This window comes from Malania oleifera, chromosome 4, assembly GCF_029873635.1.
Source record: "Malania oleifera isolate guangnan ecotype guangnan chromosome 4, ASM2987363v1, whole genome shotgun sequence".
Taxonomy (NCBI): Eukaryota; Viridiplantae; Streptophyta; class Magnoliopsida; order Santalales; family Ximeniaceae; genus Malania; species Malania oleifera.
In genome coordinates, this window is record NC_080420.1 from 97211692 (window position 1) to 97231930 (window position 20239).

At 35.9% G+C, this 20239-nt stretch overlaps 1 protein-coding gene across 3 annotated transcripts in view; it reads right to left on the bottom strand.

Annotated features, from left to right (window-relative positions):
- The window catches only part of LOC131153114 (protein PIR), a 149753-nt gene that overhangs the window by 44253 nt on the left and 85261 nt on the right, over positions 1-20239 (bottom strand). For all 3 annotated transcript variants that reach the window (XM_058105175.1, XM_058105177.1, XM_058105176.1), the window contains exons 22-25: positions 18639-18758; positions 18412-18555; positions 17152-17301; positions 14073-14216 (exon numbers count right to left, since the gene is read on the bottom strand). In XM_058105175.1, coding sequence (XP_057961158.1) covers positions 14073-14216; positions 17152-17301; positions 18412-18555; positions 18639-18758 — 558 coding nt within the window. The remainder of the gene's footprint in view (positions 1-14072; positions 14217-17151; positions 17302-18411; positions 18556-18638; positions 18759-20239) is intronic.

Below are 20239 nucleotides of genomic sequence, written 5' to 3' on the forward strand. Positions count from 1 at the left end.
TGCATTTCCAAACAAATTACAAAACAGCAGCAAAATTCAGTAAAAAATGTTATATATTAATTATAAAGTATAAACTGAAGAAGAAGAAGAAGAAGAAGAAGAAGAAGAAGAAGAGGAAGAAGCAAAATTCAGTAAAAAAATGTTATATATTAATTATAAAGTATAAACTGAAGAAGAACTGAAGAAGGGCTCCTGCTGGTTCGCTTCGAAAGACTGAAGGTCAAAGACGAACTTCTCCTGCCAGTTTTTTGCTGCTTTGAAGGGTTGAAGATGAAGGGCTAGGGCTGGTGCAAGTCAAACTGTCGAAGGATGGATTGCTGGTAGTGGGCTGGGGCTGGTTCTGGCTACATTTTATTTCTTAACAGCTTCAAAAATTTCAACGCGCGACTCACTGTGCCCGAAGAATCAGTGCGCCTACCCACGTCTCTTGAAGGTTGCCTCGCCTGAAGAAGGATGAGGCACTAGCTTGGTCGCCTCACTGCACCTCGCACCTAGGTGTGCCTCAGGCGCAGTTTTAACTACCATGAGAGGATCTCTCTTTGTCACAGACGACCATTGCGATTAATCCTAACCAGTCGGATATCTAATCGAAGGAATCCTAAATGCTTTTTGCACCCGGCATGCTGCATCCGAACTGTGCCAAATTGGTACCAGACCAGTTCCTTCCATGGTTTTTGCTTCTATTGCTTGCCATTTGCTATTTCATCTTGGGCTGTCATTTCGTTTCTGGTTTCAAACCAAGTTCATTGGTTTGGTTTCTCAAATTTGCATGCTGATAATTTATTCAAGCTTCAATCATTAAATATAGCTGCTTGTCTATACTTCAAAGATAAATTATTCGTGCTGTCAAGAAAACCTTAAGCACCTGGTTAACTATAGAAAACATTTTTTATTTCCATTAGCTATTTCAAAATAATTACAAAAATGCCATCTCATTTCCAGTTTCTCAAGATTTCTATAGGTAATCTAGAAAATAATTTTTTAAAAAAAAAAAAGTTTTCCAGGATTCCTGTTCAAATTTGGAAAGATTGGAAAACAAGGTGCCATTTTTGTAATTATTTGGAAAACTTGAAATGGAAAATAATAATATTTTCCAAAAGTGAACAGGGCCTTAGTTATTGCTACTAGAAGGAAGATATTGGTTGAAAATGGGTAATATGGTATTAGCAAAGTCTTAAGAAGAGCAGAGGACAGAATGAGAAAATATTCCAACGAAGGATTTTTTTTCCCTTTTAAGAAGTGAAAATTTTTATAGAGAAAGATGTTAAAGCTTGATATACATTCTTGAACCAGAACTTAACAACTCAAGCTTTTAGGTAAAGTGGTAACTTAAGAAAAGAGAAGAGTACAATAATAAAACAGAAGGAAAACAGCCGGTATAACAAAAAAAAAAAAAAACTAGAAAGCCAGCAAAAAAAGATTACAAAACAAATCTATATGAGCAAATCAGTCCTGCTGTGGATCTGACAGAGGTAAATGCTGAAAGAAAACATTTTCTGAAAGGCACGGTAACGCGAGAAATACCACTCTGTTCCAAAGCAACTTAAGAGAAGTATCCAAGTCGTTAAAGATTCTGGCATTTCCATCCAACCAAATACACCAGAAGATAGCCATAATTGAGCATTGCCGCAAAATCTCTCTCTCCTACCACTTTTCAAACGCCTTAAAGGACTGCCTCCAAGGAGGAAAGGCACACCCAACCTTCTCTGAAAATGCCAAACCATTTTTAAAGAAATGACAATGAAAGAACAAATTTCAACAGATCATCCACTCATAAAACAGAGAACACAAACATCAGGAGACAAAAACTTGCTAGGTTTTGTTTCTGAAGAGTGCCATTGGTATTCATTTTTCCAAGATCATTGTCCACAAAATAGCCTTAAAATTAGGAGGATCTTTGGTTTTCCAAATGAAAGAGAGGGACCAAAAGGACTAGCATTAGGAGCATGAGTCAAGTGAACAAAGGAGGACATACAAGAAAATTCCCGAGAAGAATTTAAGCCCCAAAATTTTCTGCCACACTATGATTGGAGATGAAAAGAATGAAGAACATTCAGCAACTTATGAAGAAGTCCAAATTCACCGAGAGTAGCTCTATGCGAAACAAAGTTAGGCTCAAGGGATGAAGGAAAGCACCACAATCACTTCCCCACCAACGAAATGTTTTTAGATACCAAATTACCTAGACCCAGATCTCCCTCCCTGTTGGATCTAGTCAGTCAGACAGTCATCAAGCTAACAAGATAATCTCTATCACAATCATTGATTCCAACCACAGGAGATTCCTCATCATTTTTAATCTCCAAGCCACCCTCACACAATCACGCGGATTCTAAAAAGGGACAGGTAGTACAAAGGGATGGAAGAAAGACACGCATTAGTAAGAGTGAAGTGACCCCAATGAGCGAAAAGGCCTCCTTTCCATGCATCCAACCTCTTTGAAACACTCTCAATTTGGGTAACCAAAATAATGGGCACTAGGGTTACCATCTAAAAGGACACCTAAATAAGTGATCGGTCAACTCAATACCATAGCCATCTAAGCTAGAAAAAGGACTCGAGTTGATTCCAATACCCACAATGTCACTCTATGAAAAATTAATTCTAACACATTTTCAAACACCTGCAAAAATAGTTAAAACATATTGGCAAAGCCATCATGTCCTCAAAGAAAGAGAATGGTTGTCACTAACAAATTGCAAATGCAATATGGACAAGCTCTTGTGGCCCACCTTGGTCCCCCTTCCACTGAGCCTCTATCAACTCCATTATCAATCATTCTACTTAGAGCATCATTCATGATAGAGGAAAGGAAGGGGAGAAAGGATCACCCTGCCTTAAGATCCCTACAGACACTAGACAAGGGTTTAGCTTTCCTGTTCACTAGAATAGGGAAGCCGCATACCAAAGGCAACCCCTAATCCATTTCCTCCATCTTGCTTCAATGCCTTTTTGAAGCATTCTATCCAAGAAATCCCAACTAGTGCAGTCATAAGCTTTTTCTAAATCCAATTTCAAAGCCATGCCCCTCTTATTTTTTCTAACACCATCTTCAACAACCTCATTTGCTACTAGAGCTGCATATAAAATCTGTCTGGCACTAGACAATCTCTTAGATAACACTTAGGCAAGGATCTTTTACCCACTAGGGACAAGTCTAATTGATTTAAATTCCTAGACTCTAGTAGCAAAGCCATTTTCAGGCACTAGAGAAGTGGAAGTGGAATTACTGCTACTGGCCACAATCATGTTGTGGAAAGACTCATGAAAAACTTCAAGAAGATTGATTTTCAAGAAAACCCAACCATCCTAGAAGAAAGCTGTTGTGAAACCATCTGGCCTCAAAGCCCCACTTCAAGTTTTCTCCACCTCAAAAAGCCTCTTGATCCACATTGCTCAAAATGGCAATGGGGCAATCATAGCCTTACCTCCCTCCTCCTTAGATGTAAGATTATTTAAAATTCTGTAATCATACTAGCAATCCAAACAAGGTCCCAAGTATCACACTTGTATCAATGTCCAATTCTCACATTTGCCACCTATTAAAGTTTCTTTTAGTCTATCAGTATTATTAAGTTTGATAGTATGTTAATTAGTGAGAGTTAGTAAGGGTATTATGGTCATTAAAATGTATTTGATTTGCCTTATAAATAGAGGGAGAGACCAATCTTCAAGTTAGGTCATTCATTTGATCAAAATCTCAAAATGGCCTCAAGTGTGATCTAACCTAACTCTATCAAACTAAGCTGCTGCTGGAACCTTCCCGTCGCTGCCCTTCTTAGATCCACCTCCACCCTTCATCATTTCACAAAAGCAACCATATAACCTAAAACAGAACCCTTTGAAGCCTAACCCTACAAAACCCCATCGCCGGAAAGTGCCTTACATGCCCCCACACACTGGCAAACTGTTGGCAGTGCTCATCCCATGCGCCAGTGCATGAGAGAGATTTCAGCCACCTTTTTCTTCTTTTTTTCTTCCAGCATGATCAGATTCCTTCCCTAGACCATATTATCAAGCTTTTGGGCATGTTTTTTAGCTCAAAGATCCAACTTTTTCAACCATGGTCTCGTGGTAATTTGTTCATTGTTGTTCGGTGTTGGTAAAGGCTCTATTGAGAGATCTTGGAGCAGTGGCAGTGTTTGTAAGTTGAGTTGTGAGGTTGTGACACTGTATATCAATTGGTAAGTGGTCCAACTCATCCACAGTTGTTTCAGAGCTTCACATCGTTTGTGGTTTTCCCGATCAGTTTTGGTTATTCTCCTTGTTTGATATTGGTGTGACTGCTGGTCTGAGTGTTGGGATGGAGTCTATGAATCCCAAAAACATGTTTCCTTCATCGTTGCCACAAATAATAGCTCAAAAGTTGGATGGAAAGAAATGGTCTAAGGCTGTTCGGGTTTATTTAACAAAATTAGGAAAATCTAACCACTTGCACCAATTTGATCTTTTTGATGAGAAGAGAAAAAAAAAAAAATGTGTGGATTAAGGAAGATGCCTTGATTGTTTCCCTCTTTTGGAATTTGATGGAAGCCCCAGATTGCACAGATGTGCATGCATCTAGATATGTGCAAGGAGATTTAGGATTATGCCAAGCTTTTATACTCTAGTAACATTACACGTATGTATGATTTAACCTAAAAGTACTTTTAGTTACAACAAGGAGACAAGAGAATTGTAAATTATTTTGGAGAGATGAAACATATTCTTAAGGACCAAAACGTTGTGCAACCTATAACCACTGACATTTGTGAGATGTAGAAGTAGAGGGAGCAGATGACAATTCTTTTGGTTTTAGCTGGCTTGAGACTCGAGTTTGAGGCAGTTTGTTCCGAGATACTTAGTAATGCAGAGTTGCCATCATTTGCCAATGTTTATTCTAGTTAGCTTCCTGCTTCCTTTGCCACACATTCTCCTACTCTTGCATTCGACTCTGAGAGGACATCCTTTGCCACACAAGGTGATTCCAGTTCCCTACCAAACAACTGTAGGAGTTATTGAGGTGGTTTAAGCCATCGTGGTGGTAGAGATGGATGAGGTAGAGGCACTCCTTGCAAGAGCACTCATTGTGGACTAGGTAATCATACTATTGAGCAGTGTTAGGATCACCATAGTAGACCTTCACATGTTGCCAATACAGGCACCACCGACTCCACACCTTTGTGGGCAGCCAATGCAGCCAACACTGACTCCACACCTTTGGGGCCAAGTGGGGAGCGACGTACTGTATCTATGTCAAAGGAAGAGTATTCCAAGTTCCAGCAATTCAAGAGTCACGACAAGCTTCTCTTCCCAATGCATGTCTTTCCCAAACAAGTAATCCCACAGCATGCTTGTCATCTAGTACTCAACGTCCTGGTCCTTGGGTTATAGACTCGTCCGCCACTGATCATATCACATGTACACTTAATTTCTTTTCTACTCTTCAATATTCAGAAAATTTACCTTGTGTTACTCTTGTTGATGGATCCACCACTGTTGTCAAGGGAATTGAGACTGTAAATCCCACCTTTTCTATTTCTCTTCTTTTGGTTTTGTATATTCCCAAGTTTCATTTCACTCTTATGTCCATTAGCAAGACTACAAAATCCATGATAGGTTCAATAACCTTCTTCCCTGATTCTGTGGTTACTTAGGATTTGAAAAGGTGGAAGACGATTGGTGAAGGGCGTGAAGCTAGTGGACTTTATCACTTTGAGTCGCTATCTCCTTCTACACCCTGCACTACTGCTGCCACACCTCCCCAAATTTATTGTCACCTTGGTCATCCTTCATTGGAAAAGTTGAAACGTCTAGTTCCTAATATGAGTTATGTGCCTAGTCTTGATTGTGAGACTTGTCAGTTAGGAAAGCATTATCGTGTCCATTTTTCTTCCTACGTCAATAAATGAGCTGCATGCCCTTTCATGTTAGTCCATTATGATGTTTTGGGTCCTAGAAGAGTTATGTCTAAGCTGGGTTCCGATACTTCACAACCTTCGTCGATGATTATTGAAGGATGACTTGGCCATATTTAATACAAGATCATTCTGAGTTATTTCGTGTATTATGTGCCCTTTGTTATGAAATAGGACTCAATTTGGTTGCCAATTCGAATATTTTAGAGTGATAATGCTAAAGAGTATTTCAGTACACAATTCACTAATTATATGACTCAATTTTGCATTGTTCACCAATCATCATGTGGCTACGGTCCTCAACAAAATGGGATTGCAGAAAGGAAAAATAGACATATCCTTGAAATCACTCGCACCTTACTTTATCAAATGCATATACCTAAAGTGTTTTGGAGTGATACTGTATTTACTACTTACTATCTAATCAATAGGGTGTACTCCTCTATTCTTAGTGGTAAAATTCCCTACTCCATTCTCTTTCCTAATTCACCTTTGTTTTCCCTACCTCCTCGCATTTTGGGCTATGCGTCCTTTGTTCATCAACTAACCCCTAGGTCCATAAATTCGATCCTCATGCAATAAAATGTGTTTTTCTGGGCTACTTGTATACTCAAAAGGGATATCGTTGTTATAGTCCTATGCTGCATCGCTTCTTTATTTCTGCAGATGTTACCTTCTTTGAGTTGACACCTTACAACACCTAGTCCCTGAATGCTTCTGATCTCAATGGGTCTCTTCCTCTACTTAATCTTCCAGATTCTATTTTGTTGTCCTTTACCAATCAAGCTTCTCTATCTCCAAGTAATTCGATTCCACCTCATCGCCTCGATAGTCCTGATTTGCAGGTGTATTCACGATGGCAACTCCAAGGAATAAAGTCCCCTCTAGCTTCTACTACCAAACCTTTGGTTTCCTCATCCGATGATCATATTTCCCATGATGTAGATCTTTCCATTGCTGTCCAGAAAAAATAAATGCACATGTAATCAACGTCCTATTGCCAACTATGTTTTCTATGACTTATCACCATCATAATATTGCTTTGTTACTACATCATCTACTGCCCCTCCTAAATCTGTTTCAGAAGCCTTAGCCCACTTTGGGTGGAGGGATGTCATGGTTGAAGAGATGAATGCTTTATAGGACAATAGTACTTGGGACTTGGTATCCTTCCTCCTGACAAGTCAGTTGGTAGTTGTTGTTGGGTATACATTGTAAAAGTCAACCCTGACGGTTTTGTGGCTCATCTGAGCACACATATTGTTGCTAAGGGGTATCCTCAAGTGTATGGTTTAGATTATTCTTACACTTTTTCCCCGGTTACCAAACTTTTATCAATAAGTTTGTTCATCTCCTTGGCTACTAATTGTCACTAGCATCTGCATCAGTTAGATGTGAAGAATGCCTTCTTGCATAGTGATCTTGAGGAGGTCTATTTGAAGCAACCACTTGGGTTTGTTGCTCAAAGGGAGATAGGCTTACTGTGTTGGCTCAAGAAGGCACTATATGGTTTAAAACAGTCTCCCAGAGCATGGTTTGGTCAATTCAGTGCTATAATACTTGAGTTTGGACTTTGATGGTGAGCATTGGATCATTATGTGTTTTACTGCCATACTTTATCACGTAGGGTCCTCCATGTTGTGTATGTGGATGATATTGTAATTATAGGTGATGATGATAAAAGTATTTAGATTCTCAAACTTTTTCTACATACTAAGTTTCAAACCAAAATTTTGGGATTGTAGAAATAGTTCTTGGGTATAGAAGTATCTAGGTCTCATATAGGAAATGTTTTGTCACAGAGGAAGTATGTTCTTGATCTCTTGGACAAAACTGGATTATTGGGATTCAAATCGATTGATACACCCATGGATCCTAACAAAAAATCATTGGGTGATTTGTTGCCTAATCATGGACAATTTCAGATAGTTGTTGGAAAGTTGAATTATCTCATAGTCACTCGCCTAGACATATCTTTTGCAATAAGTGTTGTGAGTCAATTTATGGATTCTTCGAGGACATAGTAATCCGCATCTTGAGATATCTCAAAGGTGCCTGGGAGAGGTATTTTATATCAAGATCAAGGTCACACTTATATTCAAGGATATATAGATGTAGATTGGGCTGAGTCACCTTCCGACCAAATATCCAAAACCGGGTACTGTATCTTGGTGGTAATTTGGTTTCTTTGAAGAGTAAGAAACAAACTTGGTGGCCAGGTCAAGCATCGAATCAAAGTATAGAGCTACGACTCACAATACTTGTGAACTTGCTTCGTTGAAAAACATGTTGGAAGAATTGGGTTTTCCACATTCATAGCCTATGGAGTTGATGAGTGATAATCAAGCTACTCTTCATGTTCCCTCCAACCCAATCTTTCATAAGCAAACAAAACACATTGAAGTTAATTGTCATTTTTGTTCAGGAAACTTGTGCTAAAGCTCATTACTAGCACTTATATGAAGTATGATATGCAGCTTGTTGATTTGTTTACCAAAGCTCTCGTGTTAAATTTTTTTGTAATAGGATAGGAGCATACCATATTTATGCTCCAACTTGAGGGAGAGTGTTAAAGGTTCTTTTAGTCTTTTTGTATTATTATTGTGTTAGTATGTTAATTAGTGAGGGTTAGTAAGGATCTTATGGTCATTAGAATGTATTTAATTTGTATTCTTGTTGACATTGGATTCTAGTCCAAAGGTGCACCAACAGATGGGATGAGGTAGCATAGCAATTCCCCAAACAAGATAGGTCAAACAAGGAGGGGTCGAATAGACTCTTAAAAAATATAATGGTTGCAAATGCGGAGTAGCCACCTTTATTTATTTATTTATTTATTTTTATAGAAAAATGAAAATACAAGAAAAAAACCTAAGTGGTCTATGACAAAGAGACCAAGGATTCTGGAGTACATTTGTGTGTAGGGAAGGTGGTGGACCAACCATTCTATAAGAGATTAGTCAACCAACACCCGTACTGAGAATGGTTACTGCTATGTGTGTCCTTTTGAATCATTCAATGAAGCATCACTGCCCAAGAGTCCAAACAACAAGGTTGAAAACCCTAACATGAATTTTCCTTCTTTCTTTTCTTTATTTCATTCTTAGTTAAGGACGCACACACATAGCGGTAACCGTTCTTAGAACCAGTGTTTTTAGCGTGTTGGTGGACTAATCTCATGTAGAATGGTTGGTCCACCACCTTCCTTACACGCAAATGTACTCTTGAACCCTTGATCTATATGTTACAAGGGGTTTTTTCCTTTGTTTTCCCTAAAAAAATAATAATAAAGTGACGATTCCCCATTTTCAATCTTTGTATTTTTTCTGAGTCTATTCCACCCCTTGTTTGACCTATGCTTTTTGGGGGATTGCCATGCTACATCATCCCATCTGTTATTATTTGGGTTCAAACCTATTAGAATTAGGGAGCGGTAGTAGTGTAGACCTTTGCAAGGCGTCACCCTCTACATAGGTCTCACGAAATCCCTCACTCAAATCGAACCTCGTCCGCCAAAAGTCTTTAATGACTCAAGGATGAGGGGCCTCACTAGCCATTCACGGCGTTAGCAAGTACAATCTCGGAGCCTTTAGAATCATCAATTAGAGCCAAGGCCCTGCAGCACCTTAAATCCTTACTCTAGCATAAAGCCGACGATGATGAACCCAAGAAATCAGCTTGTATGTGTAGGACACTAGAGCTTTACCCTATCATGTATGCAACTAACCTACTTTTCCTTTTCCTTGTTTATTTGTTTGTGATTGGTGTTGAGGTATAGGTTTCTCCATATTATTCACCATGTCTCATAAGTTAAAGAATCCCATTGAAGAAGCACTACAGTCATAAAGGAACCAAATTCATGAAGGTGGTGCCCTACCACAAGACCATTAGAGTATTTAGGGAAAACTGAGAAGATGACTCAAGGAATACTTCAATGGGATATGTAATTCCTTATGGATTCAAGATCAACAAAGCAGTATGACCCCCATGAGATAATATTTCCACAAGGGTTACGAAATTGCAATGGATAACGAGATATGGTTACTTTATTGATATTTTTCCTATGTTTGTTGATCTGAGCATAATTCCTCATCACAAGAAAAAAAAATAGAGGTTCTTTTCTTTCAATGACTCAAATGATGGTGCAACCTCTCATGAGCGATGATTCCCTTTTTATAGTTGTGGTCGTTGAATAGGGATATCGTATCAACTTCATTTCTTGATTCTTGTATATTCTTGGTGTCCATCCCTCTAGTTCTACGTTCTCTTCTTGTATATTTTTCGCATCCTTTCCCCTCGAACCGCAAAATTCTGCACTCAAGGAGGGATCAACCCATTGCGCGCAACCAAATCATTACCTAACTCAAGTCTAAGGAGATGGGTAGTCAAGAAGAGCGGTCGAGGGATTTTCCAACCAACTGATTGAAGCTTCGGAGAAAGCCATGACAAATTTGCTAACATTGGTGAAAGGAAAGACCATCAAACAAAATGAAAATTCAATGTTTTACCTCTCTCACTACCTAAAATGTATCAAGAGTTGGTTGCTCAAGGCAGAATTGTTGTTGTCCCTCCAAAGCTGGGTCATCTCACCAAGTGGCACAACCCTAGGGTAAATTGCGAGCTCCATATGAATTCTTGGGATATTCCTATAAAAACTTCATCAAATTGAAACAAAGGATACAAAATATGATTGATGCTAATGCCCTAAGGTTCCATACTAAGGAAGGAGAGAATCTTAAAGTATAAAGATCAATCCGTTTCCAAATCATAAGAGTCCTTCTGTGAATAGTCAGAAGACGGCCTAGTGGTTGCAAATGAAGAAAGCCTAATCCAAGTACCTCCGACATATCACACCCTTATGTGGTCGTCCAATTGTAACTTTTTTCTTTTCACGAAGTGCTTAGCCTGAGGACTTCAATAAATTTTTATAAGCAGGCAATTTTTTTTTCTTTTTAAAATTTAATGAGCTAGATGTTTGTCCTACCCTTGTGAATCCAAAAAAGCCTCTATCATTATCCATTTACCTATCTTATGCCATGAGATTGCTTTTTATACAAGCCTTTTAAGCCTTGTCCTCCACCTGATTGTCACCTCACCTCAATGAGATAATATAGATTGCAATAATAAAACCTTGAACCGTTCCATGGTAGGAGGAAAGAAGTAGAATTTCTAGTTGAGTTCCTTTTGACTAGAAGAAAGAGAGAGAGTTTCTCACTAATGTCACACCCCAAGATTTCAAAAGGATTAGTGGCACTTTCATAAGATGATTCTATTAAGCATCTTCACCAAGCATACCCGAAAAGCCCATTCAAGAATCTCATGGTCCAAATCAAATTAGACAAACAGTTGGATTTTGTTGCTTAAAAATGTGAATCTAGAGGGATGACCATGTTTGGCAACCATCATCATACATCAATCCCCTTAAAATATGTTATCCTTTTCTAGCCAGTTGAGCTTTTGTGATGATTTTATCAATGTTGTCCCAAAATTATATTGTAATTTTTGCATGTGATTCAAATTTTAACTAGGAAAGAATGAGATCCAAGAGTGCCATTCAGATTAATTTGTATTCCACGAGCACATGAAACAATTTGTCGTCGCTCAGTCACCTTCTGACACAAAGTCTCAAGATTTGAATTGTGAATCAAAATTCCAATTTTGGGAATCAAGAATTGAATCGAATCATAAGATGTGGTACAAATTTCCAAATCAATTCTACATGACATGCATATATTGATATACAAACAAGAAATATAATAAAACACATTTAAATTTTGACAATTTAGAAAATCATATTTCATGTGTACCCTTCCCTAAACAAATAAGAAGTAAGAGAAGGAGGAAATATTAACAAAATAATGAACTTTACGCTGTTTAAGGGAAGGAATCAAAAAACAGTAATTAGAAAAAAAACAAAAAAAACAAAAAAAAAAGTGAATTTTTGGGTTTGTCTACAATTTAAAGAAATAATAATATTTCATGCATATTCTTTCTCCAATTAAAAAAAGAAAATAAATATCCTAAAAATAAGATAATAATTTAGCAAACTACTAAAAAAATTGAACAAACTACCAAAAAAACAAACAAACTTTTGAACCTTAACAACATAGAGAAACATGAGTACCACCTTAACTGGGGAGTGTTCTGCCTCTTCTTCTAAAGGACAGAACACTATATTCCTAGAGTGAAGAATGGTTTTGTGAAGGCACCACAAGAATTGAAGTTCTATTTTCTCCTCTTTATAGGCACAAAACTGATGTAGACAAGGAATGGAAGGTAATCGTGTAAAAATAAAGCAATAAAAAAGAAAGAAATGTTGTTTTTATGGCTTTAAACTAGTCAGGCTTGTCAGGATATGGTAGGTCCAGAATCATGAGAATCAATAGATTCGGATTGACTTGATAGATTCAGCAATGATTCAGTTGTTTTCATATTTTCTAGCAAGACTCGAAGCAATTTGGTGTAGAACTGATTATGAATTGTACGGATTGAATCATGAATCGCAAGATTCTAACAACTATGGTTCAGACTATAACCGAAATTATTTGGCCTTGATATTCCATTATTGCAACAAGAATGCCATTCATATGGCTCACAATTCTGCATTCCACAAGTGCATGAAACAATTTGTTGTCGCTCATTCAACTGCTGAAGCAGAATATCATGCCATGGCTCACACTACAACAGAGATTGTTTGGCTTCTCCGGTGTCTCCTTGGCATTTGGTACAGGGATGTGGATAGTCATCATCTCTTGTCTCATTATATTGCAACAAGAGTGCCATTCAGATTGCTCAAAACTCTGTATTCCATGATTGTATGAAACACGTCTAGATTGATTTCCATTTTTTCTCGTCAACATATTACCTAGGCACATTGCTTTACCTTTTGTCTCTCACTCTCTTACTCTCTTCCTCTCTCCGACTCGGAGATTTCTTCAAAATAATCTCAGAGTGCTGCTTTCTAGTTTCTATTTGAAAAATTCTCAATTCAGTCTGCAATCACATCATGAGTTTGAAGGAGTGTATAGAAATCCAGACATGGCCTAAAATTTCTACAAAAATTGTCGAATTTTCTGTAAGAAATTTCTCTTTCCCACCATTCTCGAAATCAAAATGGCAGTCAATTTCTGCCTTGTGAAATTCCATCAATAATTCCAGTTTTCACAAATCATTGAATTTATCGAAATCTTGATATTTCCATAATTTTTTTCAAAAATTGAGTATGGAATAAAATTTAGTTCAAATTGAAATTTGAGTTTCAAAATCCAAATTGTTATTTCTCTCTTAATAATTTTCATACTTTCAATGTTTTATGAAAAGTTGAACTTACATGTTAGCTACACCACCTTATTCGACCTTTTTAACTTATCAATGAAATCTCATTTATATTATTTGAACACATAAATATGGTAATTGCATTGCAGTTATTCCTCCTTATACACCACACACTTGTCATTGATGTATTTATTTAAAATATTTAAATATCCATAAATTTTTATAATCAGCCTAGAAAATTTTTGTACTTTTGAGGCCAAGAAAGTTAAAATCAAAACATATATCTTAGATTGTGTGTTTTTGCATGTGTAAGGAAGGTAGTATACATGATTTGTCCTGCAAAGCTTTAAAACTACCATGCATTTTCTTATCATCTCAAAATAATAAGCACAGCAGCAGCTGTGTTTTTTGAATTACATAGATTTGCAGATAGTATACAACACTCAGGTATTTATAACATTTTTTTAGAAACATTGGCATAAAAGGAAGGTGGGCAGACAATCCAGATGAAAAATTTATAATACGTAGGTTCTCAATGTTATAACTTATAAACTAGCCTGTTAGGGATAATGAATCACAGTTAGATTTTAAAGTAATCAAACCTATAAATAAAGTGACACAATAATTAAGAAATTAAATTCTAAATAAGAATTACAGATTTCTGTTGAAAACAGGTAATTTATGAAAATAAATCATAGCTATATTTGAAATCAGGACATGAAAAAATTCATTACTTGCAAAAGAAAAAGACAAAGTGAGAGCTGCAGAAAGATCTCATGCCCATCCACATGATGCTAAGTAGATCCTTAAGCTTATCATTGTATCAAGTACTGTGTTCAGTAAATTTTTATGTAAATTGATACAAGAACAAGCTGAATGAATTCTCAAAGAAAAACAAACCTTATTTGATATATGGTCTAGCAGTGCCCGAATAAGCCATGGCAATGATCTAGACCCAAGAAGTCTTACAACAGAGAACATGTGGGGTAGTCCAAAGAATCCACTAAACAATCGCACAGAACTTTGATGTGCAGAATTTAAATCCTTGTGTAACAATTGAAATTGAACAAGTCAGAATTCTTGTTTAAGGAACAGAAAAAGGTTGCAAAAAGCAGTCACAGATCTTTCTAGCCAGATGGAAAACACAAAATCCATAACATCAACTATCAATCTCACAATAAATAAAACAATACGGCATAACAAATAAGGTAATGGAAAGATGAACAAGTTAAAATGGAAATATGCAAAATGATAGTGCATAAATAATTGTGAGCAAGTAAAACTACCTGCATAAAGTCAAGTCCATAAAACATTAAATAATGATCAATTGTATTGAAATCAGGATATTACATCATTCTTTATCAAAAAACGAACCTAAATCTTATTTTATTATTTAGAGTAAATTCATTGTCCTATTCAGCATGATTGTGAAGCTGCATTTTTCTATTTGTCTTGATTTTGTAGTAATTTGTTTTCACATTTAAGAGGATGTCTCATCCTCCTTTTGTGCTCTCCCCCTTTTTGTTTTCTTAACAAATTACCTCTATTAAAAACAAAAATAAAATCCATGATCGCGTTTGTCTCTTCTCTTTTTTTGACGATTAATCTCCCTCCATATTAAGGATGGGGTTTTTATGTGTTTTAGAGCATTGGTGGTGTTAAAGTATTGTGTAAATTGGAAAATTTAATCACAATGAGCAGTCTCCCCCTTATTATTTATAAATGCATGCTCATTATATAACAATAATCATAACACCCTTAGTAACCCATGCTCTAATTCAGGCTTACTATCACAGAAATAACGCTAACTAAACGGTAACATTCCCCCACTCAAGCTCAAGCATAGGTATCATATGCTCCTAGCTTGTCGCAAATGGATGTAACATAAGCAGTCTCCACAGTGAATAAATCAGCAACATGGAACTTATATTTCACATGGGTGGTTGTAATGAGCTTTGACACAAGTTTATCATGAACAAAGTGACAATCAACTTCAATGTGCTTCGTCCACTCATGGAACACTAGGTTGGAGGCAATATAAATAGCAGCTTAGTTATCACACATCAACTCCATAGGCCGAGAATGTGCAAATACATTTGTTTATGAAAATACATTTTCTTACATTGCTAGTCTTTTGTTTTTGTTCTCGATTTCAGTTGTTTATGAAAATTTTGAAAACTAGGTTTTATGGTTTTCAGTTCTTTTGGCAACCTATTTCCAAAATTCTTTAATATCCAAAATTAACTTCTTTGGATTAAATCATTGATTTTATACACAATTTTTAAGCAAAATTAAAACAAACTAAATTATCCATATGAATTGAAAATATAATTAAAATAAAATATCTATAAATTTTAAAGAAATTTTAAAAATAATAAATGCCACTTAAAAATATTTTTCACTGTTTTTCAATTGTCATGTATGATAAAATTGTTCTTGTAAAGTACAACAACAACAAAACCAAGCCTTAATTCCCACTAAGTGGGGTCAGCTATATGAATCATTTTCCGCCAATTTATGCGATCATGGATCATTTCTTTTGACATAAAATTGTTCTTATAAAGTGAATTCTAAAATATAATAATTAAGTAAAATAATTAAAATAAATTTTCTTTTATTATAATATTTTAAATTAGTATTCTATTGTATTTTTTATTATTTTAATCATATTTTTAATTGTTATTTCATTAAAGGGCAAAAGTGATCATTTGCTCAATCAAGAATTCAAAAGTTAATTTGTTATAGTTTTAGAAATAATAACCAAATAAATTTCTGGTTTTCAGTCTTCATTTTTTTTTTTTTTTTTTTTTTTTTTGGCTTTTTAGTTTTTGTTTCTGATTTCGTTTTTATAATTTTTAACAGCGATACCAAACTGCCCTTAAGTTTGTGTCTGTGTGCCATAGCCTGAGGCTCTGACTCAGCACTCAACTAGGTCACCACAGTTTGTTTGTTACTTCTCCATGACATTACATTACCCTAAAAAAAAACACAGTACCAGTTTGTCGGATTGTGACCTAGCCCACTGACTAATGATGACGATGCTGCTGATGACACCAAATAATTGGTATCAGCACAAAAGAACTGTGGCAGAATCATAGCAACACAATAAAAGCATGAAAAAAGACCTGAAAATCACAAAACATCTACTGGACATCGTAAAGAACCTATAAACTTGCTGGCCTAACTTGGATTGAACCAAGAAAATCTTAAAAAAAAAATATTCACAACTCATATGCCTGCTCATGTCGTGTTTTCAAAATCAAAGAAAAATGGAAAATACTTGAGAAATAACTTCATATCAGCATGAGAAAACTCAAAAAAAAATCAAAAAAAAAAAGAACAAACCAAAGCATCCATATGGAGGTTGAGTTGTGTGCCTAGGGTTAGAAAATAAGACTCCTTGGTAAGTAGGGAAGAGAGAGAGAGAGAGAGAGTACAAGTGTTGTAGGTCATCACAGATCCCCAATCTACAACATCAACATATTTCTAGTATCAATGCCAAACATACTATTATGCCTTTATTCCTTAATATATCTAACTCCAACATCAACATCATATTCTTTCTAGGCCTAATACCACTACATGATCTAATCTGCACAAAGCACCAACCAGTCAGATACCAAAAATTGGGTCATGATGCATTCTATGTCTCTGGAATCAAACGCACTTCATAGCTCTGACAATTCCAAAACTATGATTGTAAGATTTAAGTTTTTACTTTGTTCGTGTTTGGATTTTGAAGGCTGCAATATAAATAAGTTCAATACCGCAAAGTAAACCGAAGCTGGAAAAATAATGGGTAATGCAACTACATGTTCTAATGGAATGTCTGCTAGTGGACAGAAATGTAACAATTTGTCTGCAAAACAAAAGCTTCCAATAAAGAACTGCAACTATCAAATTCCCAAAGAAAGATCAGCGACAAAATTTCACTCATATCATCCTATCAAATCATATGGGTCAACTGAAAATATCTTACTTTATTTCCACAGTAGAAGTTAGGCTTTGCATTCGGAACTGATGGCTTTTGAACAGCAACTGAGGATACTTTTGTTGACCGAACGAAACGTTGAGTAGTGTTGCAAAGAATGAAGTTGGGCAAGAAATCATTTTGCATCTCTGTCCAAATCTAGGAGTCATAACCAAAATAAGTATGTCATAAATATCAATTCTAGAACCATTTATTTGGATTTTAAAAAGCACAAACTTCACAACTATGATCCTTTGGCAAAGGAAAATAAAACAAAACGATTGTCCAATTGAGTTTTATTGTAGCTATCAAGACACAAAATTGTCAAACACGACATGCCCATAAATTGACAACCTATAGGTCAAACAACAATGAACATCTACAAATTTGATTGGAATACATGAGACACAGTGTCACTGACATCTTGTTAAGTAACCAAAAGACGTAAGAGATCACCCGCCCATTAAAAAATTTTCAATTCATATTAGACAAGCAAAAGTTGACATCGCAAATGAGTAAATTTTTAATGCACACGTGACGATAAAGAAACTATGTTGGTGTCCCCTGCAAACATTTTAAACATGACGCCAACGTTCACAAATAATATTTTCAAAACAAGGAGACTAGAATTGTTTAGTAGTTACTACAGTATAATGCTGTATATTTGGCTGTTCATGTTGCTGCCATGGAATTGTTTAGCAGCATTTACATCTTCATATGCCATTTTTAAGGGTCAGAATTTACTTCTTATGAAGGTAAACGCTACATGAGGATTCTAATTGAAGTAATTAGTTCATTTTTTTATTAAAATAATATACTAGAAAGATAAAATTCTTTTGGCTTGCCAGCCATACATCCATCATATAATCCGTTGCTTATTTGATCTCTTTCGCTTTCTCTTTTGATTCTATTATTCTCTTTATAACAAATTCTGCTTAGGGATCATTTATGAAATACATAATGTCAAGAGATCACAATCTCACCATTAGAATGGGCAACAAAGCCCATGTCCTTTCTTATATATCTTGATTGTTCACAGACCAAATTTCAAAATTGGAAGCAAAGCCAACTATTTATTTCCAGCAGATTTACAAAGAATCTTGTTCCAAAGGAACTCTCATCAGGAAACGCCAAATTTTCGAACTGATTCACCACAAAATATGATTGATTGGCTATTCATGATCTCCACAGAATATTATGCGCATAAATATTAACAAGAGGGAAAGCGAGCAAGAGTAAAATATGTGCGTGTGTGTGTGAATTTCAAACCTGAGAAGTGAGCCGACTGGAAAAGGAAACAAGGGAGATATTTTCCTGCATCTCCTTCAACATGAGACTGAAGGAATCCATTGAAAGATCTTTGGATAGCAAATTATGTGCTTGTTTTAATATATCCAGGAGCTTTTCTAACTCCTGAAACAAAATATAACTTTTTCAGACCCAAAAATTACAGATAATCAATGACAACAAAGAGAGTATACCAAAAAATTGCTTACCACAATGGCACAAATATCTTGAGACTCAAAACGGTCAAATAGAAACTCAATGTTTTCCCTAAATGCTTTGTTCATCCGTTCAGAAATCAAACCTCTTAAATCAATGGTCCTCCCCAGTAACTATATGACCAAAAAAAAAAAAAAATTAAAAGAACAACATGAGAGAGAGAGAGAGAGAGAGAGAGAGAGTATAACAAGAGAAAATCCAAATTTTAAGAAAAAGGTGCAACTAACTGAATAAAAAACATTACACAAAGAAAAGTGCATCCATCCAAAGAAGCAGTGCTAGAGTACTAGGAAAGAGGGAGAAACAAAAACGAATTTAAAAAAAAAAAAAAAAATTTAAAGTGACAATGCCAAATAGTGTAGCAGACTAGCAGGTCAAATGGGCATTACTGTCTTCTCGTGTATGTCTGGACTTGGTGAGTGAAACTCTTAAGAGTCTAAGAGTTGTTTCAAATGTCTGGACTTAGTGAGTGAAACTCTTAAGATTCTAAGAGTTGTTTCAATCACAGAGGCCAAGTATATAACAAAATCACAGATCTGGACTTGCAGTCTCATTCTGAACATGTTTGGAATAATTTTTTAAATATCCATTTCAGCAGTTCTGTCATGTCTCCCAGTCGACGAAATATCAATGTGAATTTCTCCTCAATGCAAATCTTGGGGTCTCATGAATTCCAAGAACACAGAAAAATAATATGCCTACCATGTTACTACACCAAATTACTACCCATAGGCCAAAACTTATATGATACTAATTACATATAACACTCTAAATCCGTTACAATTTATCTAAATGGTCAACAGAAGCAGCTTCATCTAACTGACACAGCTCCTACTAATAAAGAGAAGCCGGATTCATTGGTTTAAGATGATGCTTAAATTGTGGGTTTGTCAAGGAATTCTATGGAGCTATACATCATTAATTTGTGTACGAATTTGGATGCATGTAAGGAGGTATGGGACTGCTTTAAATACTACTTACTAGTAACGCATGCATGGAGGAAGGACACCATCAAAACAGTCAAATTAGAAATCTGACAGTTTAGGATTTACTGCAGTAATATTTAGGGGCAAAAAGAGATTTTCTCCAGCAGAAAAAATCGCAGCACTGGAGGCTATGGAAGGAGGAGATGCCACTGGGTGAATCCTCAATCTGCATTCACAAGTTCTTAGCAAATCTGTACTGCCGCTTCATTTTCTGGATTAAGATAAATATAAGCACATGACAGTCTTGCTCATTAAATGTGCCTGGGAAAATGATAACGGTTCGCTTGGCTTCTATAGACTCAACACCCTCATAAATAACTTTCGAACTACACTCATAAACAAACATTGTAAATAAAGTTGGATTTAGAAAATGAAACACTCAACTGGACCACAATAATGCACCTAGAAAACAGTAATTAATAACTATAGTAACTAACAATATTATCTACAGTTTTACTGATGTAGCAGTACTGCATCATTCCTCCCTTGTGAGAAACAACTTGATTACACATCAAAGTTGCGTAATTAAGTATTTAAATGCATTAATTAAGTGTTACAATTTTAATTAAATACTTATTTATTTCCGGTATTTTAATCATTGAGCTCAA